At 49.9% G+C, this 24,320-nt stretch overlaps 1 protein-coding gene across 11 annotated transcripts in view; it reads right to left on the bottom strand.

Annotated features, from left to right (window-relative positions):
* HIP1 (huntingtin interacting protein 1) overlaps positions 1–24,320 on the bottom strand; it is a 206,890-nt gene that overhangs the window by 23,741 nt on the left and 158,829 nt on the right. For all 11 annotated transcript variants that reach the window (XM_045389667.3, XM_065541793.2, XM_045389666.3 and 8 more), the window contains 10 exons: positions 19,491–19,631; positions 14,047–14,104; positions 9,007–9,082; positions 8,754–8,894; positions 7,911–8,008; positions 7,170–7,242; positions 5,621–5,804; positions 3,727–3,815; positions 3,209–3,325; positions 461–562 (listed from right to left, as the gene is read on the bottom strand). In XM_045389667.3, the coding sequence (XP_045245602.2) occupies positions 461–562; positions 3,209–3,325; positions 3,727–3,815; positions 5,621–5,804; positions 7,170–7,242; positions 7,911–8,008; positions 8,754–8,894; positions 9,007–9,082; positions 14,047–14,104; positions 19,491–19,631 (1,079 nt within the window). The remainder of the gene's footprint in view (positions 1–460; positions 563–3,208; positions 3,326–3,726; positions 3,816–5,620; positions 5,805–7,169; positions 7,243–7,910; positions 8,009–8,753; positions 8,895–9,006; positions 9,083–14,046; positions 14,105–19,490; positions 19,632–24,320) is intronic.

Here is a 24,320-nt window from a genome sequence, read left to right as displayed (position 1 = left end):
ACCTGGCTACAAGGACTGGGAAAGTGATAGCTCTTTAATCTGCCACTCTGATTCCCTCTCGTACTGATTATAGCTGGGGCTGACTTGGCAGGTTAAGGATGGTGGATGACAGCAATGCCAAAGCCAGGGGTGGGGCAAGAAAGGAGGCCGGGTGTGGAGGCTCATGCCTGTAGTCCCAGCACTTTAGGAGGCCGAGGTGAGAGGATCACTTGAGCCCTGGAGTTTGAGACCAGCCTGGGCAACATAGTGAAACCTTGTTTTTACCAAAGAAAATACAAAAATTATCTGGGCGTAGTGGCTTGTGCCTGTAGTCTCAGTTACTTCGGGGGAGCTAAGTGGGGAGAATCACCTGAGCCCAGGGAGGTGGAGGCTGCAGCGAGCTGAGATCACACTACTGCATTCCAGCCTGGGTGACAGAAGAAGACCCCATCTCAATAAAAAAGAGAAAGGCGGTATTTACCTGGGCAGAAGTTTCCAGGCTGCCTTGGAGAACCTGAAGCTCCCGTTGGCTTGTGGCGAGTTCTTGCTTCAAGCTCTCTAGAACTTCCAGCTGTTCTTGAGTCTGAAAGAGAAGAAAAACAGAGGGACTCTGATCTGGGTGGTAGTGACAAAGAATATAAAAACGTAAACATGTCCCAAGCGATCAATAAGAGATCTGTAAACTCTACTGTATGTAAGTTACACCACCCAAAAAAGTGCAGGGTGTGGGAGGAGGAGGCGAGACCCCAGAGTGTACTGAAAATGTGGAATGTCAAGGAAGGAATTTTTATTATTTATTTATTTATTTATTTTTGAGACAGAGTCTCACTCTTGTCGCCCAGGCTGGAGTGCAGTGGTGCAATCTCGGCTCACTGCAACGTTTACCTCCCAGGTTCAAGCAATTCCCATGCCTCACACTCCCGAGTAGCTGGGACTACAGGCGCCCGCCACCCTGCCTGGCTAATCTTTATATTTTTGGTAGAGACGGGGTTTCACCATGTTGGCTAGGCTGGTCTCGAACCCCTGACCTCAGGCGATCCTCCAGCCTTGGCTTCCCAAGGTGCTTGGATTACAAGTGTGAGCCACTGTGCCTGGCCTCCAGGAAGGAATTTTAGAAACATTTCCCAAATGTCATGCTTAAGTCCATAATACTAAAGGCAAACTGGGTCTTAAATTCAGGCATCCCAACAGCTGGTATATGGCTGAACTACAGCACCTCGCCATTCCCAGATGACTCTCTTTCTTTGATTTCTTGATGGTGTTTGTCAAAGAGTGGGTTGTGACTCCTTAGTAAGAATTCACAGCTAACATTTAAAAAAATGGATTAAATAGAACAGAAAATAGCCAAATGAATTCACGTAGTAAGGATAAGTATTGCTTGGTGAAACTTACTTGTATTTCCATGAGATAGATGTAGTTTTTTATGTGGGGTCACAGAAAAGTGTGAAAGTCACTCCTCTAAATCTAGGACATTTGGTTTGATCTGTCCCATATCTCTAACTCCACCTCTAAGCCTCCAATCTGCCTGTCGGTCCTGCCCCAACACAGTGGTGTTCTCTGTTTTTTTTTGAGATGGAGTCCCGCTCTGTTGTCCAGGCTGGAGCACAGTGACATGATCTCAGCTCATGCAACCTCCGCCTCCTGGGTTCAAGCAATTCTCCTGCCTCAGACTCTCAAGTAGCTGGACTACAGCCATGAGCCACCATGCCCGGCTGATTTTCTTGTATTTTTAGTAGAGATGGGGTTTCACCATGTTGGTCAGGCTGGTCTTGAACTCCCGACCTGAGGTGATCTGCCCGCCTCAGCCTCCCAAAGTGCTGGGATTACAGGTGTGAACCATTGTGCCTGCCTCTTTTTTTTTTTTTTTTTCTAATAGAGACAGGTCTCACTCTATCGCCCAGGCTGGGGTGCAGAGGGGCAATCATAGCTCACTGCAGCCTCAATCTCAAACTGGGCTCAAGCAATTTTCCCACCTCAGCTTCCCAAGTAGCTAGGATTGCAGGCATAGATGCTACTACACCTGGCTAATTTTTACTTTTTTTTTTTTTGTCTTGCTCTGTTGCCCAGGCTGAAGTGCAGTGGCACGATCACAGCTCACTACAGTGTCAAACTCCTGGGCTCAAGCAATCCTCCTGCATTGGCATCCCAAGTAGTTGGAACTACAGGCATGCATTACCATGCCCAGCTAATTTCTTAATTTTTTTTTTTTTTTTTAGATGGAGTCTTACTGTCACCAGGCTGGAGTGCAGTGGCATGATCTCTGCTCACTGCAACCTCTGCCGCCTGGGTTCAAGTGATTCTCCTGCCTCAGCCTCCCAAGTAGCTGAGACTACAGGCGCCCGCTACCATGCCCGGCTACTTTTGTGTATTTTTAGTAGAGACGGGGTTTCACCATGTTGGCCAGGAGAGTCTCGATCTCTTGACCTCATGATCCACCCGCCTCGGCCTCCCAAAGTGCTAGGATTACAGGCATGAGCCACTGCGCCCGGCCAATGTCTTAATTTTTTGTAGACACAATGTCTCACTTTGTTGCCCAGACTAACCTGGAACTCCTGGCCTCAAATCATCCTCCCGCAAGCTGGGATTCCAGGTGGGAACCACTGTGCCCAGCCTGTTCTCAAGTTTTTGTAAATAATGCTCATCCTGCCGGGCGTGGTGGCTCACACCTATAATCCCAGCACTTTGGGAGGCCGAGGCGGGTGGATCACAAAGTCAGGAGTTTGAGACCAGCCTGGCCAATATGGTGAAACCCCCTCTCTACTAAAAATACAAAAATTAGCCAGGCGTGGTGGCAGGCGCCTGTAGTCCCAGATACTCGGGAGGCTGAGGCAGGAGAATCGCTTGAACCCGAGAGGTGGAGGTTGCAGTGAGCCGAGATCGTGCCATTGCACTCCAGCCTGGGCAACAGAGCGAGACTCCATTTCAAAAAAAAAAAAAGCTCATCCCTCTGTCTCTGCTACCCATGTGTTTTCCTTTCCTCAAACTCTCCTCCAGCCTCATCCTTGGAAAGCCTTTGCTGATTAGACCCATGCAACTTGGGTCCTTCCATTACTTCGTGTATGTACTGGTGATGGTGTCTTGCTGTTCTGTGTGGCCGCCATGGTGTGCTCCCTGCTGTGTGATGCCAACCGACCCACAGAACTGCCCATGGAGCAGAAGGCCACAAAGCCCCTGTCACCAACTCAGCAGCCCCCTCCCTCATTTCCCGAGTGCTCCTCCTCCCACTCACCTTCCGCTGGCCCTGGTCACTGATGCGCTCCAATGAATCCTCCAGCTGTTTTTTCTCTCGTTCCAAATCTACCTGGGCTTGTCTGGCCACGGACACCTGTTTGGTCACCTCTGCATTCTGCAAAAGAAGAACAGTGTCTTGAACCAGGAGATCCCAGGCTTAGAGGACATCCTCCTTCTAGGACAATCACACTCAGGCTGTGCGCATCCTAGAGTCAGCCACAGGAATCACTTTCCTACCCAGAGGGAAGCCGGAACAGAGCTATCACCTTCAGCTGCTTGACGCTCAAGTATGTACAGAATAATAAAGAAGGTGGGTGACCTACATGGGGCTGGCACCCAGGACAGAGCGCAAGACACAGAGGCAAGGAAGACTGAAAAGGTGTGATTCCCGAGATGGTGGCAATGCCTTAGAGATCAATGTAGGGGTTGCTGACCCCGGGGAAGCCACAGGCCTGAGCCACTCTCTCCCCCGAGGTGCAGGGCCTGCAGGATGGTGATAGGGGCTGAGGGTCCTACCTTCCGTAGCAGGTCAGCGTGGTTCTGAACCAGCTCGCTGTACTTCTCCTTCAGCTTGCTATATCGCTGTTCATTGGCTTGGGCTTTCCCTGTATTGTCAAGGACCAAAGTGAGGAGTCTACCCTAGGATGGACCCTTGCCTTCCTTGCAATGAGCCAGGGTCCCTAGAAGATCCTTCTTTTTTTTTTTTTTTTTTGAGACAGTCTTGCTCAGTTACCCAGGCTGGAGTGCGGTGGCATGATCTCGGCTCACTGCAAGCTCCGCCTCCCAGGTTCACGCCATTCTCCTGCTTCAGCCTCCCGAGTAGCTGGGACTACAGGTGCCCGCCACCACGCCTGGCTAATTTTTTTTGTATTTTTAGTAGAGATGGGGTTTCACCGTGTTAGCCAGGATGGTCTCGATCTCCTGACCTTGTGATCCGCCCGTCTCGGCCTCCCATAGTCCTGGGATTACAGGCGTGAGCCACCACACCTGGCCTGAAGATGCTTCTTGTTTTGTTTTGTTTTGTTTTGAGACAATCTTTCTCTGTCACCCAGGCTGGGTTACAGTGGCACAATCACTGCTCACTGCAGCCTCGACCTCCTTGGGCTCAAGCCATCCTCCCCCACAGTCTCCTGAGTAGCTGGGCTCATGGGCATATGCCACCACACCTGACTGATTTTTGTAGAGACAGGGTCTCACTATGTCAGCCAGGCTGGTCTTAAACTCCTGGGCTCAGGCAATCCTCCCACCTCTGGGATTACAGGCGTAAGCCACTGTGCCCAGCCAAAGATCCTCCTTCGATTTCAGGAATGCACATATATTTTTCTCCCTTGAAAATCCTACTTACAGAAACTTCTTTGGGAAGTCATCTTTAAAAAGAGTTCAACTGGTTAAAAATCAAGCCAGGGGCCAAGTGAGGTGGCTCACGCCTGTAATCCCAGCACTTTGGGAGGCTGAGGTGGGTAGATCACCTGAGGTCAGGAGTTTGAGACCAGCCTGGCCAACATGGTGAAACCCCATCTCTACTAAAAATACAAAAATCAGTCGGGCATGGTGGTGTGCTCCTGTAATCCCAGCGACTCAGGAGGCTGAGGCAGGACAATCGCTTGAACCTGGGAGGCGGAGGTTGCAGTGAGCCCAGATCACATCACTGCACTCCAGCCTGGGCTACAGAGGGAGACTCTGTCTCAGAAAAAGAAAAGAAAAGAAAACAACAACAAAAAAATCAAGCCAGAGATTCATGCCTCTTCAGCACTTACATACATGGCATTTATTTTATGGGCGCTTTCAGATTTTTAAAACATTTAATTGAGTTTTTTTAGAGACAAGGCTCTCTGTTACCGAGGCTGGAGTGCGGTGGTACAATCAGCTCACTGCAGCCTTGAATTCCTGGGCTCAAGTGATCCTGTCTCAGCCTCAAGCGTAGCTGGGGCTACAGGCATGTGCCACCATGCCTGGCTAATCTTTTTTATTTTTTCTAGAGATGGGGTCTTGCTATGTTGCCCAGGTTGGTCTTGAACTCCTGGCCTGAAGCAATCCTTCCATCTTGGCCTCCCAGAGTGCTAGGATTACAGGCATAAGCCACTGTGCTCTCAGCTTGTATGTCAATTTCTTTGTTAGGACCTCAGTCCTCTCTCCTTCTCCGTTAGTATCCACTGCCCAGGGCAAGCACTTCAGGGCCATCTTCTGTATTTCCCATCTCTGTGCTCAGCAGTGCCTCACACAGGGCTTTGTGCCTGCAGGACTCAAACCCACCCTCTGGACTGAGGCTAAGAGCTGGCATTCCTGACTATTTCTAGAAAGACACTCTGGGGCTCCCCCGCCCAGCCTCTGTGCCGCATCCTGAGTCCAGCTGGGCTCTGCTGCCCGCGCCTGCCCCCCGGGCCCGCCCCTGCCCCCACCCACCGCTCACTTTCTATCTCAGACAGGCTCCGTTGAGCCTTCTCGGTGTCTTCCCGCTGCCTCCTGAGCTCGTCCAGTTCTGCCCGCAGGAACTCACAGTCGTCGGCCGCCTGCTGCCGCAGGTGCTGCTGCTCAGCCAGCTCTGCTTCCAGCTCGCTGACGCGGCCCTTCAGCTGCAGCACAACCCGCTGGCTCTGTGGGGGACTCGGGTCATGAGGCCAGCTGCCCACTGCCACGGGTCACGGGCATGGGCTGGAGAAGCGGGTCCTACCGTGCTTCCAAGTAAATACCCGGTTCCCCGAAGTCAACTCCCCACGGCCCAGGAGGGCTGGACCATCTGGTCATTAGGAGCTCCTCAATCAACAGCCATAACAGGGGATGATGACAGGGGAATTGTGGTCCTCTTTAGAGTGACTGGGGGTAGCAGTGGCTGTCCCTGTGGGTAAAGTCACCTAAGCAGCCACTGTGAGGGGCGGTTGTTAATATGGCACCAACACTGCTGACATCATCTCTTCTTTTTTTTTTTGGCGGGGGGCGTGGGACAGGGTACCACTATCACCCAGACTGGAGCGCAGTGAGATGATAGTGGCTCACTGCAGCCTCAACCTCCGGGCTCAAGAGATCCTCTAGCTTCAGCCTTCCGAGTAGCTGGCATTACAGTTATGCACCACCGTGCCCAGCTAATTTTGAAAAAGTTTTTTGCAGAGATGGGGACTTACTATGTTGCCCGAGCTAGTCTTGAACTGCTGGGCTCAAGTGATCCTCCTGCCTGAACCTCCCAAAGTGCTGGGGTTACAGGCAGGAGCCACTGTGCCCAGCAAACCAATCTCTCCTTATCGCCACGTGAGAAGGTCTGGTCTTGTTCCCCAGAGCTTCTCAGCCTCGTGGGGACCAAGGTCATCTCTAGGCATCAATCACATGGATACTGCGCCTGGCCTAAATGCTGTCCTCATGGCATGTCAAATGGAAATGCATTATGACAGAGAACACATTTTGGATTTAGCATTTCTACCAGCTTTTATTTGGTTTTAGAGACGGGGGTCTCCCTATGTTGCTGGATTCAGAACTCCTGGGCTTGAGTGATCCTCCCATCTCAGCCTTCTCAGTAGCTGGGATCACAGGCGTGCACCACCGCGCCTGGCTTGTTTCTACTAATTAACCTACCCTAAGGATGAAGTCCAAAAAGTGTCTATGTGATGCAATTTTTTTTTTTTTTTTGAGACAGAGTCTTGCTCTGTCGCCCAGGCTGAAGTGCAGTGGCGTGATCTCAGTTCACTGCAACCTCTGCCTCCCAAGTTCAAGCAATTCTCATGCCTCAGCTTCCCAAGTAGCTGGGATTACAGGTGCCTGCCAACACACCGGCTAATTACTGTATTTTTATTGTAGACGGGGTTTCCCAGGGTGAAACTCTCGACCTCAGGTAATCCTCCTGCCTTGGCCTCCCAAAGTGCTGGGATTACAGGTGTGAGCCACCGTGCCTGGCCAGTGTGATGCAAATTTAACATTCAAATCTACCGTGTTTTGGTGAATCGCAAAGGCAGAGCAGATCCAAGGCATACCTCCGTCTTCATGTTTTCTAGCTGTGCCTTCAGTCCGCTTATCTCTCTGTATAGTCGCTCAATTAAGTGGTCCCTGGGAAGAGAAGGGGAATGAGTTTGCTTCCATAGTGCTTCTACCCCTCTCTTTTTAATTGTGAGCTCAGGGTAGGAAATCAAAAGCTGGTATTAATTTGGGGACAATTCTTTGAAATGCCACGAATTATACTCTAAATGTTAAAAGATACTAATCTAATACTCATAAGTCCATGGTTATTGATTTTCTTCTGAGATTAAAGGGGCCAATATTTGAGGGTCAAGACATTCTTTTTGTGTGTGTTTTTGGTTTTGTTTTAGAGACAGTCTGGCTTTGTTGCCCAGGCTGAAGTGTAGTGGCATGATCACAGCTCACCAAAGGCTTGATATCCCAGGCTCAAGTGATCTTTCCACTTCAACCTCCTGAGTAACCGGGACTACAGGTGTGTACAACCTGCCCAGCTAATTTTTTTACTTTTATTTAATAGAGATGAGGTCTTGCTATGCTGCCCAGGCTGGTCTTGAAGTCCTAGCCTTAAGCAATCCTCCTGCCTCATCCGCCCAAAACGTTGGGATTATAGGCGTGAGCCACTGCACCCGGCCCTTCGAGATGTTCTTTATCTAAGAAGCCCTGGTATCATTAAGAATTCCTCTTTGGTTAGTGTTTCGAGGCAGACCATGGCTTAACTTAGCTCCTGCACCATCTGCCTAAACCCAGGTTGGACTCACTTCTCATCCTTGTTCACGCCGTTTTGACTGTTGAAATTGAAGGGATCACTGCTGAATGAACTGCCAAAGATGTCATCAAACTTGTTGTCAAATAAACTCTGTGGTTGACCAAAAAGGAGTGAGAATAAGTCAGAGCGCCAGAGAATTCTGTGTGTGGGTCAGTTTGGTGACATGGGAGAATGCCCCTTTTTTCAATTTGGTTCAGACAATTTAATTAAAAAAAATTTTTTTTTGAGACAGGTTCTCACTCTACTGCCCAGGCTAGAGTACAGTGGTGCAATCATAGCTCACTGCAGCCTCCAACTCCTGGCTCAAGTGATCCTCCTGGTTCAGCCTCCTGAGTAGCCAGAAGTATAGGTGTGTACCACCATGCCTGGATAATTTTTTAATTTTTGTTTTATTTATTTATTTTTTTAGGACCTGGTTCTTGTTCTCTTGCCTAGGCTGGAGTGCAGTGGCATGATAATAGCCCACCGCAGCCTTAGCCTCCTAGGCTCAATCGATCCTCCCATCTCAGCCATGTGTGCCACCACGTCTGGCTAATTTTGTAAAGATGGGGTCTTACTATGTTTCCCAGGCTGGTCTTGAACCGGCTTCAAGCAATCTTCCCACCTTAGCCTTGCAAAGTGTTAGGATTACAGCTGTGAGCCACTGCACCCAGCCAGACCCATTTATGATCCTTCTGGTTGTCACAGAGCAGGATGCTCAGCCTAGGTTGGTGCTAGGTGAAGAGAAGGCTGAACCTAGCTAGAGTCAATGGGCTTTGGCCAGGGTCTCCCCCGGCCTCTCCCCGTACTTGCAGGCAAGAGGAAAGGCCATGTTTCTCTCCCAAGTGGTCCTCACCTGTTGAGAGACATCCATGTCCATGAGGTCATCCTTCTCTAGGACTGGCTCACTGTCGGGGGATGAGGTCTCTGCAGGGATCACCACCACGGGGCTGATGTGTTCTGACAGGGCTGAGGCTCGCAGGAAGTTGGGTGGGTTCTGAAGACGGAGACACATCCTCAAACAATGCTCGCTTGCCAGGCCCCGCCGGCCTCTAAGAGGGTACTTGGGGCTTCTGCAGTGCCGACGGTGTGCGGTCAGGCACGCTTACCTCAGGCAGCTGGGGGATCTGAATGAGCCGCTTGAAGTACTGCAGGTTGCTGGAGCGGTAGAACAGCTCTTTCAACCTAGGGGTGGAGAAGGACCTGAGGGGTGCTGGGGGTCTTCATCAGCCCCATGTAGGGGACAGAGCAGCCACCTGGCCTTCCTGCCCCCTCCCCAGCCCCAAGGCACAGGCTGTCAAGGAGATAAACTCCATGGCGCTGGGACTCAATTATGATGCTACAGAGGAGGATTATTTAAAGCTGGTCCTCAGTGACCTGGTAGTGAGGAAAGAGTAATTCATGCTACACATCCTTTGGAAGAGTAGACAATCCAAAAGCTAATTTCTTCATTGCTGTAGAATATACGTTGTTATCTTGCAGACTTAACTTCCGAGAAATGTTTGGTTTAGAGTAACATGAAAAGAAACGGACTTTCTCTGAGGATAAGCCAACTAACCATAGGAAAAGGGAAGGGAATTTAATTACAAAGGTAGCTCTCTTCTTTCATTACTTATCTTTGTTTTTGGACTATTCGTTCTCTTCACAATTAGGACTATAAGTTCCTGGGAAGTGGGGACTGAGCTCTGCTGGGCTGTTTCCCATAGTGCCAGGGACAGGGGAACTGTTCAATGAACACTTGGAGAATTACAATCGTTTGGTACTATGTCCTAATCTTGGGTGGATATACGCATGAAGAAACCAACATTGTTTTTTTTTTTTTTTTTCCCTCTCTCTCTTTTTGTAGAGACAGGGTCTCGCTCTGTCACCCAGGCTAGAGTGCAGTGGTGCAATCATAGCTCACTGCAGCCTCGAATTCCTGGGCTCAAGTGATCTTCTGCTTCAGTCTCCCAAGTAGCTAGAACTACAGGGATGCACCATCATGCCTGGCTAATTTTTAATTTTTTGGTAGAAACAGGGTCTTGCTATGTTGCCCAGGCTGGTCTCAAACTCCAGGCTTCAAGCAATCCTACTGCCTTGGCCTCCCAAACTGCTGGGATTACACGCATGAGCCACCCCACACCTGGCAAACTCAACATCTTTTTCTCATTCTCAAATCTCTATTTTGAATCTAAACACTGAAGACCAAGAAACCTGAGAGGATCCAGACTTATATATTCTTTATTTTTATTTTATTTATTTTGTTTGAGATGGAGTTTTGCTCTTGTTGCTCAGGCTGGAGTGCAGTAGTGTGATCTTGGCTCACCGCAACCTCCGCCTCCTAGGTTCAAGTGATTCTCTTGCCTCAGCCTCCCGAGTTGCTGGGATTACAAGTATGTGCCACCATGCCCGGGTAATTTTGTATTTTTAGTAGAGACGGGGTTTCTTCACGTTGGTCAGGCTGGTCTCGAACTCCCAACCTCAGGTAATCCGCCCGTCTCGGCCTCCCAAAGTGTTGGGATTATAGGCGTGAGCCAACATGCCCTGCCTATTTTTAAATATTTTTTTGAGATTGGGTCTTACTCCATCGCCCAGGCTGATGTATAGTGGCACAATCATAGCTCATTGCAGCCTTGACCTCCCTGGGCCCAAGGGATCCTCTCACCTCAGCCTCCAAGTGGCTGGGAATACAGGTGTGTGCCACCACACCTGGCTAATTTTTTTGTGGTTTTGGTAGAGATGGGGTCTCACTATGTTGTCCAGGCTGGTCTCAAACTCCTGGGCTCAAGCAATCTACCCACCTTGGCCTCCCAAAGTTCTGGGATTATAGGCATGAGCCACCACGCCTGACCTATTTTAAGTTTTTTAGAGACAAGTTCTTGCTCTGTTGCCCAGGCTGAAGTGCAATGTCACGATCACGACTCACTGCAATCTCGACCTCCCGGGCTCACGCGATCCTCCCACCTCAGCCTCCCGAGTAGTTGGAACTACAGGCATGCACCATCATGCCCAGCTCAGACTTATCTATTCTGAGATGAAAGGGGTGCATGGGCCTTAACTCCTTCGGCCTGCAACACAGAACTTTCTCCAGCTTAGCCCAACAAACGAACCCCCCGGGTTACATCCTGTCAGATCCCAAGACTTAGGCCTGTCTCTGTGACATCACTGCTGCTTCCCCTGAATTCAAGGACAGGGAGGTCTCAGACAGCAGCCGCGTCTGTGTGGAACAGCAAAGCGGCTACTCAGGGGAGCTGTTTTTATAAGCTAGAAGCAAATGAAAGGAAATGAAATCACCTGACCACACGTCCCCATCTTGCTGGGTTGGAGCCAACAGTAATAGGCTCGACTGCTTTCACAAGCTACCGGAATTTGACATTCCAGGAAATCAGCCCCAGGGCCTGTCTCCTCGGACTAAAGAAGCCATTTATCATAGAATATGTACTCGGCTTCTCAAATGGAACAGGGGTACCAGGAGGTGGGTACAACCGCGCACTTGTCCTTTGCTTGCTCCTGGGGAACCGGGCAGAGAGGCTGAAACTTGGCATTTGGGAGCTATGGTCAAGGGTGAGGAAATTAACAGGAAAAACAAGAGGGTGTACTTTCACAGAGTGAAGCCAGGAGGCCTTTCTCAGCTCCCTCTGTCCTCCCAACTCTCACTCTATTCCTTCACTTTTGCCTGGTTTCCCCCCCACCCCTTTCCTTCTTTTTTTTAATGGAGTCTTGCTCTGTTGCCCAAGCTGTAGTGCAGTGGCATGATCTCAGCTCACTGCAACCTCTGCCACCTGAGCTCAAGCAATTCTCCTGCCTCAGCCTTCTGAGTAGCTGGGATTACAGGGCTAATTTTTGTATTTATAGTAGAGACAGGGTTTCACCATGTTGGCCAGGCTGCTCTTAAACTCCTGACCTCAAGTGATCCACTTGCCTCGGCTTCCCAAAGTGCTGGGATCACAGGCGTGAGCCACTGCACCCAGCCTAAATAAAGATCTTTTTTTTTTTTTTTTTGAGATGGAATCTCATTCGGACGCCCAGGCTGGAATGTAGTGACATGATCTTGGCTCACTGCAACCTTCACCTCCCGGGTTCAAGTGATTCTTCTGCCTCGGCCTCCCGAGTAGCTGGGATTACAGGTGTGTGCCACCATGCCCTGCTAATTTTTGTATTTTAGTAGAGACAGGGTTTCACCATGTTGGCCAGGCAGCTCTTGAACTCCTGACTTCAAGTGATCTGCCCACCTCGGCCTCCCAAAGTGTTGGGATTACAGGCGTGAGCCACCGTGCCTGGCCGATGTTAGCAGCTTTTACTGAGGCAGCAGTGCACAGCCAGCAGCAGAGGTCCTGTTCCATGCAGAGCAGGGCTACCCCATAGGCAGTGAGCCCAGAATAGCAGCTGTCATGTATACATACATATACACACACACACACACACACACATATATATATATGCACACACACACATAAATATATACCCACTTTTAATTATATGCAAATTAAGGGGCAGATTATGCAGAAATTTCTAGAAAAAAAGTAACTTCCGGATTGTCAGGTTTTTGCCATGGAAAGGGGCACTAACTTCTGGGTGTTGCCATAGCAATGGTAAACTGTCACGGCACACTGGTGGGGCATGTCTTATGCAGAGATGCTTCCACCCCTTCCCTGTTTTACTTGTCCCTAATTCCTGCCTCCAGAGTCCAGTCCCCCATCCCACCTCAGAAGCAGGTGTAGGGTATCAACCAAACCTGCTAGTGGATTGGACATGGGGGATGAGGAAAATGGTGACTTCCAGATCTCTGGCCTAAATGGATGATGACAGTATTTGTTGAGATAGAAAAGAATGGGGAGGGGTTGGGCACAGTGACTCACACCTGTAATACCATCACTTTGGGAGCCAGATCACTTGAGGTCAGGAGTTCGAGACCAGCCTGGCCAACACGGTGAAACCCCGTCTCTACTAAAAATACAAAAATTAGCCGGGCATGGTGGTGGGCGCCTGTAATCCCAGCTACTTGGGAGGCTGAGGCAGGAGAATCACTGGAGATGGGGAGGATGAGGTTGCTGTGAGCCAAGATCGCACCACTGCACTCCAGCCTGGGTGACAGAGTGGGACTCTGTCCCAAAAACAAAAACAAACAAACAAAAAAAGAATGGAGAGAGAAAGGTTTTGGGTTTTTTTTTTGGGAAAACCTAGAGTACAGTTTGAGATTTAAGTATGCTATACAAATGGCTAGAGATACATTGTTAGGGGTTATCAGTCTACAAATGTTACAAGACCAGAACTTTGGGAGAGGGAAAAGAAAAGAGGCATAAGCAGGCAACTAATGAATGGATGAAATCTCTTTCTTCTATATGCTTCTGTGGGATTTATTAGAGAACCAATAGTTGCCCTAGCTATAGGTAGATTTGCCTCTGTCTGAGCTACGTTCTGTCACTTTATCACCTTAGAATGAAGATAACCTCAGGCTGGGCGCGGTGGCTCATGCCTGTAATCCCAGCACTTCAGGAGGCTGAAGCGGGCAGATCACAAGGTCAAGAGATTGAGACCATCCCGGCCAACATGCTGAAACCCCATCTCTATCAAGAATACAAAAATTAGCTGGGCGTGGTGGTGCGTGCCTGTAGTCTCAGCTGCTTGAGAGGTTGAGGCAGGAGAATCACTTAAACCCAGGAGGCAGAGGTTGCAGTGAGCTGAGATTGCACCACCGTACTCCAGCCTGGTGACAGAGAGACTCCATCTCAAAAAAAAAAAAAAAAAAAAAAAAGAAGATAATCTCACCCCTCAACCCAAGTATTTAAAATTTTTTTTTTTTAGGGTCTCACTTGTCACCTAGACTGAAGTGCAGTGGCACAATCGTAGCTCACTGCAGCCTCCAACTCCTAGGCTCAGGCCATCCTCCTGCCTCAGCCTCTCAAGTAGCTGGGATCACGGGTGCATACCACTGTGCCCAGCTAATTTGTTTTGCTTTTTTTTTTTTCTGTAGAGACGGGGTCTCGCTATGTTGCTCAGCCTGGTGTCAAACTCCCGGCCTCAAGCGATCCTCCCACCTCGGCCTCCCAAAGTGTTGGGGTTACAGGCATGAACCATTGTGTCCAGCCACCTCTCACAGTGCTCTTGCGTGGCTTAAATTTTATAGTGCTCTTGGATTCACCTCCATTCCTGTTACTTGAACCACTTACTTTGTAAACTGCTCCATGAAGCGGTCCCGGTGGCCTTGCAGGGTGTCGGCTGGGAGGCCTGGAAGAAATTGGAAAGAGTGTGAGAGGGGAGGGGGACCAGCGGGCACGGAAGCCATGGCGGGGCTCTCGACGGGGAGGGGCCCAGCTACCCTGGGGCATGTGGCCAGCACTGCCAGGGGCCATGACTGGCCTAGAGCTGTCCTGAGGTCTGGTAACCAAGGGAGCCCAGCAGGAACCAGCAGGAGTGTGCAGACGCTTATCCTCCAAATCCTTCCACTGCAATTAGTTCCTGAAGGACAAGCCATGCTGGGCACAATAAGGTGGAAATTGTGCCCCGGACTAGAGAAGAAATGGTGACCTGACCAGTAGCAGGTTGGACCATGGCAGGCCCAGGAGGGAGCAGTTTTTTCTCAGCTATTGCCTGCATTTGTTTTAGGCTGAGGCTCAGGGCTGATATTAGTCTGGAAGAGATCCACGGAGCCTGCCCAAGAGGAGGGCTGTCAGAAGGCAAAGAACAATGGACTGAAGGCTGGGTGCAGTGGCTCACGCATGTAATCCCAGTACTTTGGGAGGCTGAGGCAGGAGAATCACTTGAGGTCAGGAGTTCGACACCAGCCTGACCAACATGGTGAAACCCCGTCTCTACTAAAAATACAGAAATTAGCCAGGAGTGGTGGCACGTGTCTGTAATCCCAGCTACTCTGGAGGCTGAGGTAGGAGAATCACTTAAACCCAGCAGGCGGAGGTTGCAGTGAGCTGAGATTGCACCACTGTACTCCAGCCTGGGCGACAGCGAGACCCTGTCAAAAAAAAAAAAAAAAAAACAACAAGGGATTGAGGCTTGGGATCTGAGTTCCAGTCCTGGCTTGGTTGGTAGCTAACTCTATGACACTGCACACACAGTAGCCTCTTAGGACAGCCTCCTCCCCTACAGAGCCAGTTCTCTGAGGTCCTGTCAGATGTGCAAATCTGCATATTGCAGCTAAAGATCACAGCTCAGCAATCCTTTTAGTGTTTGCTTTATTTGTTTAAATTTAAATTTGTTATTTTGAAATGGGTCATATATTCATTGGATAAAATCAGGGAACACATGTATAAAACATTATTCTTGAAATGGCAAAAGATGGCTGGGCACAGTGGCTCCCATGTGTAATCCCAGCACTTTGGGAGGCTGAGTGGGGAGCATCACTTGTACCCAGGAGTTTGAGACCAGCCTGGGCAACATAGCGAGACCCCTATCTCTACAAAAATTAAAAAATAAAAATTAGCCAGGTGTGGTGATGTGCACTTTGGTCCTAGCTACTCAAGAGGTTGAGGTGGGGGGATCTTTTGAGCCCAGGAGTTTGAGGCTGCAGTGAGCTATGATCGCACCACTGCACTCCAGCCTGGGTGACAGAGTGAGACTCCATCTTGAAACAAAACAAAACAAAACCAAAATGGCAAAAGTAGACAGTGAATGAATATGGCACTTGACCTAAATGATCTTTCTCCCAAGAACCCTTAACCCGAGTGAAATCAGGAGAAAAACATCAGGCAACTAGAATTCAGGAACATTCTACAAAAAACTCAAAATGATCAAAATCATCAAAAATAAGGGAAGTTTGAGAAGTGAAACGTCATAGCCAAGAGGAACCTAAGGAGACATCACAACTAAATGTCACATGGTGTACCGGATGAGATTCTGGGGCAGAAAAGGACATTTGGTAAAAACTGTGACAATCTGAATAAAGTACAAACCATTTTTTTTTTTTTTATTCGGAATCTCGCTCTGTTGCCAGGCTGGAGGGCAGTGGCGCAATCTCGGCTCACCACGACCTCCGCCTCCCGGGTTCAAGCAATTCTCCTGCCTCAGCTCCCAAGTAGCTGGGACTACAGGCGCGTGCCACCACGCCCGGCTAATTTTTGTATTTTTAGCAGAGACGGGGTTTCACCGTGTTGTCCAGGATGGTCTCAATCTCTTGACCTCGTGATCTGCCCGCCTTGACCTCCCAAAGGGTTGGGATTACAGGCGTGAGCCACTGCACCCAGCCTTAAGTACGAACTTTAATTAATAATAAGGTATCAACACTGGTTCGTTAGTTGTGACAAGTGTTTCATACTAATATACGAACAAAGGGAAAATGCAACTGGGTATATGAGAACTCCTGGTACTATTTAACTTTTCTGTGGATCTAAAACAAAAATAAATGTTTATTTTTAGAAAAGAGGTTTCAGTGGCTCACGCTTGTAATCCCAGCACTTTGGGGGGCCCAGGTGGGAGGATCACTTGAGCTCAGGAGTTCAAGACCAGCCTGGCAAACACAGTGAAACCCCGTCTCTACTAAAAACAATATAAAAATTAGCCACCTGTAATCCCAGCACTTTGGGAGGCTGAGACAGGTGGATCACGAGGTCAGGAGATCGAGACCATCCTGGCGAACACGGTGAAACCCCGTCTCTACTAAAAAAAATACAAAAAACTAGCCGGGCGAGGTGGCGGGCACCTGTAGTTCCAGCTACTCGGGAGGCTGAGGCAGGAGAATGGTGTAAACCTGGGAGGCGGAGCTTGCAGTGAGCTGAGATCCGGCCACTGCACTCCAGCCTGGGCAACAGAGTGAGACTCCGTCTCAAAAAAAAAAAAAAAATTAACCGGGCATGGTAGTGGGCACCTGTAATCCCAGTTACTTGGGGGGCTGAGGTAGGAGAATCGCTTGAACCCGGGAGGTGAAGGCTGCAGTGGGCTGAGATTGTGCCACTGCACTCCAGCCTGGGCAACAGAGCGAGACCCTGTCTCTAAATAAATAAATAAATAAATATTGTAAAGAGTATCCCTCCCACCCCTTTCTCAGCCCAGAGGCAGTGTGGGTCTTGGGTATTGCCCTGCCTTCAAAGAAGGCCTTTAAACCCAAACACTTAATTACCTGTCTCTTCTCATAACTCCCTAAGCCTCCCAAGTAGCTGGGACTACAGGTGTGCACCACCATGCCCAGCTTAACTCCCCATTTTACAAAAAGGCACTGGTGATGTTCTACCGAGCAACAGCGTACTTGGAAACAATGAAAAGTTCATCTGTATTCAGTACTCTAAGCAGCTGGTCCCTTCTCTCGGGGGCCCACTCCACCCTCTCAGCTCCCTTCGGGCAGGCCTACTTGCTGCAAAGCCTTTCTAATCCCTGGGCAGCTAATTCCAATCTCCCTTCCACGAAACCATCCCAGATTAGCATCTAGGTGATGCTACGTCCTTCCCTTGTACTGTCTAAATAATGAGATTCATTACTTGTCAATGACCACAGTTACAGAGTATACTGTCTTATACTACATTTTTTTTTTTTTTTTTTTTTTTTTTTTTTTTTTTTTTAGGCATGGTCTCGTTCTGTTGCCCAGGCTGGAGAGCAGTGGCACAAATACAGCTCACTGTAGCCTTGACCTCCGGGGCTCAAGTGGTCTTCCCGCCTTAGCCTCCCGGGTAGCTGGGACTACAGGCGCATGTCACCACGCCTGGCTAATTTCTGTATTTTTTTCAGAGGCAGGGATTTCACTATGTTGCTCAGGCTGGTCTCCATCAGCCTCCCAAAGTAATGGTATTCCAGGTGTGAGCCACTGTGCCTGCCCCAAACACATCATTTTAAACCAGGACACAAAACTGTAAGAACTGGCTGGGTGCGGTGGGTCACACCTGTGATCCTAGCACTTTAGGAGGCTGAGGTGGGCAGATCACTTGAGGCCAGGAGTTCGAGACCAGCCTGGCCAACATGGGGAAACTCCATCTCTACTAAAAATTCAAAAAACAACAACCAAGGTGTGCCAGCCCATGCCTGTGGTCCCGGCTACTCCAGAGGCTAAGGCACAAGGATTGCTTGAGCCCGGTAGGCAGAGGTTGCAGTGAGCCGAGATCGTACCCTTGCACTCCAGCCTGAGCAAGAGAGTGAGACTCTGTCTCAGGAAAAAAAAAAAAAAAAGTATAAAAACTTCTGCAAGATCAGAACCTCCAAGCTATATATATTCTGCTAAGGGCACCCCGGGGAACTGAAGCTAGGTAAGGGATAGGTTTCCATTTAATGAGCAGCTGTGTTTTATAATTTACATTTCTCCATAAAATTCCATTTGCACAAAGGGATTGTGTGGATGAATGGTCTGGAAATCATTACATTAGCTCATGCAGGTCTAGGCCAGGTCTGCTGATAATTTGTGCGGTTCGTAGGATACATGACATACTTGATGAATGGTGATGTGCTCAAGCTAGAGAAAGATAGAGAGGACCATCCTGGTGATGGCGGCTGCCAGTCCAGGTGGCCTGCCACTGCCATCATGCCATCTGCAGCAGGGAGGCATGGCCAGGGCTGCACAGGGCAGGAGCCTCACCCTCCTGGGTGGGGCTGGAGCCGCCCAAGTTGTGACTGCAGATCTGAGCTTCCCTGTGTTCTCGGGGGGCCAGGAACAGGCAGGAACCCTGCCTTCCCGGGCGCAGCTGCAGCCTCCCAAAATGCAGCTGCAGACTTGGGCTTCCCGCTCCACGGAGTGGGTTGCAGCCCCGCTTCCCCGCCCCCGCCCCCAGCCCCGGCTGCAGACTCAGGCATCCCTGTACTCTTCAGGGCCTGAGAAGGCTCTCCCTCCCCTCTTCTGAACCTGCTCCTGCTGCCTGGCTTCTCCCTGCTGTCGGCATCCACTCTGATCTTAGAGCAAAGTTGGGGCTGAGACCTGGTGCCATGCATGGCAGTGGGAGGCAGACAGATTCCTGGGTGGAAAGGTGGGTACCCGGTGGGGGCCAGGCTGCCAATCCCACAGACTGGAGTGGGAACGTGGGGTGCGTTTTCCGGGCCTGCCCACGGACCAGTGGGGGTGCATTTCCTCCCCTCTGAGGCCCATAAAAGCCCTGAGCTCAGCCAAGCTGAGCAGAGAAGAGACCACCAACTACAGAGAGGAGCCACCCTCTCTGCTGAGAGCTTCAGAGACCTGCAGAGACGCTAGGATGACCAGTTGCAGAGAGGAGCTACCCACTCCATGGCCTCTTTTCTGCTGAGAGCTGAACACTGGACAGAACCACCTGCCTACAGACAGAGAGCAGTACCCACTGCATCTCCTCTGAGCTGTTCCAATATTCAATAAAGCTCCTCTTCATCTTGTCCACCCTCCACTTTTCTGCATACCTCATTCTTCCTGGATGCAGAACAAGAATTCAGGCAAAGGCGCCACTGGCCCCAGAGGTTTCCAGCCAGAAAACTGACACCCCAAAGATCCTGTAACACTGGGTCACAAGAGCGGCAAGCCAGGGGCTTTACTGGAGACACCAAAGTCTGGGCCCTGCTCTTTTATCCTCACAATAGTCAGGAACTCCGGGGCCTTTTGGAACAGAAGCAGACAGCCAAAGGCACTGAGAAGGACTGTGTTTCTCCAGGGACATCCTCAGGCTGGGATCCTCCCTCTGGCCTGAATCTCACGTAAGAAGATCTGGCCCGCGGTACTCACAGGAGTGGAGTTTGAAGAGAAGCTTGACAGTGTAGTCATAAAGGTGGCTGCAGTCCAAGATGACCTGGATTAGCGGGGCGAGGCGGCACTGCCCTGCTGCCGTCACAGACACAGAGCGGGACATGTCCAGGGAGTTGAACACTAGGAAATAAAAGTGAGGGATAAAGGTGATAGAGCCGGGGGATTACAGGCAGCCTCTTCAGAGGGGCAGAGGCAGAGGTCCAACATACACCAAGGACCGATTCTGTGCGCACTTTACCTCATCTAATTCATTTAACCCTCACGACACTCCCATGAGATAGGTAAACGTATCCCCATTAGACAGGTAAAGAAGCAGAAGGTAAGTCACTTGAAGGCTGTCACAAAGTCAAGAAGTGGTTTTGTTAGCTGGGTGTGGTGGCGGACACCTGTAATCCCAGCTACTTGGGAGGCTAAGGCAGGAGAATCGCGTGAACCCGAGAGGCGGAGGTTGCAATGAGCCGAGATCGTGCCATTGCACTCCAGCAGCAGAGCAAAACTCCATCTCAAAAAAAGAAAAATGGTTTTGGCTGGGTGCAGTGGCTCACGCCTGTAATCCCAGCACTTTAGGAGGCCGAGGTGGGTGGATCACCTGAGGCCAGGAGTTCGATCGAGACTAGCCTTTCCAACATGGGAAAACCCTGTCTCTATTAAAAATACAAAAATTAGCTGGGAATGGTGGCCACGCCTGTAATCCCAGCTACTCGGGAGGCTGAGGCAGGAGAATCACTTGAACCCAAGAGGCGGAGGTTGCAGTGAGCCAAGATTGCACCTTTGCATCCAGCCTGGGCGACAAGAGTAAGATATCATCTCAAAAAAAAAAAAAAAAAAAAAAAGTGGTTTTGTTGAGAGGTGGTGAGTTAACAGACTTGTTGGAGAGCCCAAGAGCTAATGGGGCCAGTGATGGTTAGACCAGGTGCCTTTGCTCCTGAGAGTCAGAATATCCAGTGCATCATGAACAGGTGAACTAAGTGCTAGTCTGTGCAGAGACCCTGATAGCCCAGGAAAGAAGAGATTTGCTCATCATCTAGGAGAGCTCCTACCATGGCGGACATGGAGAGGGAGCCTCATCTTCCTTTTTTTCCTCTTTACGAGATTGGGTCTCAGCCAGGTGCAGTGGCTCACACCTGCAATCCCAGCACTTGGGAGGCTGAGGTGGGGGGACTGCCTGAGCCCAAGAGTTTGAGACCAGCCTGAACAACATGGCAAAACCTCATCTTTACTGAAAATACAAAAATTAGCTGGGTGTGATGGCTCACGCCTGTAATCCCAGCTACTTGGGAAGCTGAGGAAGGAGAATCACTTGAACCCAGGAGGTGGAGGCTGCAGTGAGCCAAGATCGCACCACTGCACTCCAACCTGGGTGACAGAGTGAGACTGTTTCATAAATAAATAAAACAAAACAAGCCAGGCGCAGTGGCTCACGCCTGTAATCCCAGCACTTTGGGAAACTGAGGTGGGTGGATCACCTGAGGTCAGGAGTTCGAGCCTAGCCTGGCCAACATGGCGAAACCCTGTCTCTACTAAAATACAAAAATTAGCTGGGTGTGGTGGCGTGTGCCTGTAAACCCAGCTACTTGGGAGGCTGAGGCAGGAGAATCACTTGAGCCTGGGAGGCGGAGGTTGCAGTGAGCTAAGACGGTGCCACTGCATTCCAGCCTGGGCGACAGAGCAAGACTCCATCTCAAAAGAAACCAAACCAAACCACACCAAACCAAATCGAAACAATACAAAACAAGAAAAATAAGAAAAAGGGCCAGGAGTGGTGGCATCCCAGCACTTTGGGAGGCCAAGATGGGCAGATCACAAGGTCAGGAGATCGAGAACATCCTGGCTAACACGGTGAAACCCCGTCTCTACTAAAATACAAAAAAAATTAGCCGGGCGTGGTGGCGGGCACCTGTAGTCCCAGTTACTCAGGAGGCTGAGGCAGAAGAATGGCGTGAACCCATGAGGCGGAACTTGCAGTGAGCCGAGATCGCACCACTGTACTCCAGCCTGGGCGACAGAGCGAGACTCTGTCTCAAAAAAAAAAAAAAAAAAAAGAAAAAAGAAAAAAGGACTTGGGAGAAGGAAGATATGTCAGGACTCAAGGCTGAAACTTGGGGCACCTGTCAACAGAAGTAGAAGTCCTGCCTCCATCCTCTTGAGTTTCAGAGACGAAGTTGATCCCTCAATTTCTCACGCTGGGGCTCCCTCCTCACCAACCCCCTGCCCCCCATCCTCAGCCAAGCAACTGGCTGTCTGGCTGCAGACACTCAGCTCACACCACTGGCCAGGCTGATTCTCCTTCCTGCACTGGCCACCCACTGCCTCTGCAGACTCTGCACGCAGCGGGCAATGAAATGACTCTCCCTGCGGTCCCTCTGTGAGTGGAACTGGCCCAGAGGGAAGCCCAGGGCTGCCTGTATTCTGCTTCCCCTGACTGCACTAATCCCTGGTAACTGGGTTAGTCTGGCGGCTGAAAAAAAAAAAAAAAAAATCCCAAACTGTTCTAATTAAAAGACAGCTTTCCTTCTTGACACAAATTAAAAGCAGCTGTCACTGCAAGGCAGCCATCCCCAAGTCTACTGGCTTCCTCAGGCTCCAACTGGCAGGAACCACAGGCTGTTCCATCTCCCTGCCTGCCCTCGATTCTCGATGACTTCCAGGAATGCCCTTTGGCACCCAGGAACATCTAGGGCAGCATCACTGTGGACAAGGTACTGAGTTACTCTGTGCCTCCTGGCGCTCTTCTGTTGAGCACACGTGGCTGTAACAGTGCATACCTCTTGGAGGTCTTGGAGGACTTCAATGAGAATGTTGTGAAAAGTACATGGATTGTGCAAGTGGTTCTTGACTTTAGCTTTCAGATTGGTTACGATCACCTGGGGGAAACTGAAAAACTCAAGTCTTCCTGCAATCCCCAGAACCACCCCCACCATCTGTTTCAACTGGTCTGCGGTACGTTGGGATGTCAGTGTCTCTCAAAAGCTTCCCCCTGCCGTCCCCCATTAGGCCAGGTGCCGTGGCTTATGCCTGTAATCCCAGCACTTTGGGAGGCTGAGGCAGGAGGACTGCTCGAGGTCAAGAGTTCGAGGCCAGCCTGGCCAACATGGCGAAACCTCGTCTCTACTAAAAATACAAAAATTGGCTGGGTGTGGTGGTGGGCACCTGTAGTCCCAGCTACTCAGGAGGCTGAGGCACAAGAATTGCTTGAACCCAGGAGGCAGAGGTTGCAGTGAGCTGAGACTGCGGCACTGCACTCCAGCCTGAGTGACAAAGCAAGGCTCTGTTTCAGAGAAAGAAAAAAAAAAGGCCCCACGTAGATTCTAATCTGCATCCAAGGTTGAAAACTGTACGTCCAAGCTCAGAGGTTGTCACGTTTTAGCACGCATCAGAATCACCCACAACAGTGCCATCCAATAGAATTCTATAATGATGAAAATGTTCATATAAACTTTCTAATATGCTAGCCATATGTGGCTTCCTGAAACATGCCTGAAATAGGACTAGTGCAGCTGAGGACCTGACTTTTAAATGTTATTTAATTGTAATCAAGTTCAATGATCACATGAGGCTAGTGAATGCCCTATTGGACAGTGCACACTGGGGGTGCTTCTTAAAGCACAGGAGGCTGGGCCTGGTGGCTCATGCCTATAATCCCAGCACTTTGGGAGGCTGAGGTGAAAGAATCACTTGAGCTCAGGAGTTCAAGTCCAGCCTGGTTATATAGCAAGACCCCATCTCTACAAAAAATTAAAAAATTAGCCAGGTGTGATGGCACACACTCATGGTCCCAGCTACTCTGGGAGCTGAGGTGGGAGGATCCCTTGAGCCCAGGGAGGTCAAGGCTGCAGTGAGCTATGATTGTGCCACAGTACTCCAGCCTCGGCGACAGAGTGAGATCCCATCTCCAAAAAAACGAAACGAAACAAAACAAAAGAAAACAAGAGAGAGAGTAAAGAAAAACAGCAGTGACGAAATAGGTGAACAGAATTCATTAAATAGTTTTAACTTCCAGCTGCAGGCTCTGGGAATCTCTAGGATGAATTACTTAGAGTCTTCTGGACCAGAGCTACCCAAATTTAATTCCTGGATTCAAGCAATCTTCCCATCTCGGTCTTCTAAAGTGCTGGGTTTATAGGCGTGAGCCACTGCACCTGGCAGCCTGCAGTTTTTCAAAAAGCAAGCATTCTTTTATTGTTGAGCACCTGCTATTCACCAGGCACTGGGCTAGAACAGAGAGAATTTAAAGATGAGTAGGACATGGTTCCTGATTTTAGGGAAGAGCTCAGCGTCTCGTGGTGACAATATTAATGAACAATGCATATAAAACCAGAGCAGGCTGGGCACGGTGGCTCATGCCTATAATCCAAGCACCTTGGGAGGCCAAGGCAGGCAGATCACTTGAGGCCAGGAGTTCGAGACTAGCCTGGCCAACATGGTGAAACCCTGTCTCTACTAAAAATACAAAAATTAGCCAGGCATGGTGACGCATGCCTGTAATCCCAGCTACTCAGGAGGCTGAGGCAGGAGAATCACTTGAACCTGGGAGGCAGAGGTTGCAGTGAGCTGAGATGGTGGCATCGCACTCCAGCCTGGGCAACAGAGCGAGACTCTATCTCAAAACAAAACAAACAAACACACAAAAAACACAGAAAACCAGAGCTAGGGGTCATGAGATGGCACAAAAAAAGATGGCTGAGCTCACCACCTCTACCCCTTACTCATTCTCTCAGCTAATCAAGTCCTTTTGGACCTCATCACCATCTCCGTTTACTCCTGGTCCACTGCCTGTCAGGAACTGGAAGGATGGCCCAAAGGCTGAAA

This window comes from Macaca fascicularis, chromosome 3 (assembly GCF_037993035.2).
Source record: "Macaca fascicularis isolate 582-1 chromosome 3, T2T-MFA8v1.1".
In the NCBI taxonomy this organism is placed as follows: Eukaryota; Metazoa; Chordata; class Mammalia; order Primates; family Cercopithecidae; genus Macaca; species Macaca fascicularis.
The sequence above is the reverse complement of the archived record's forward strand: the minus strand, read 5'-3'. Positions and strand labels throughout refer to the sequence as shown.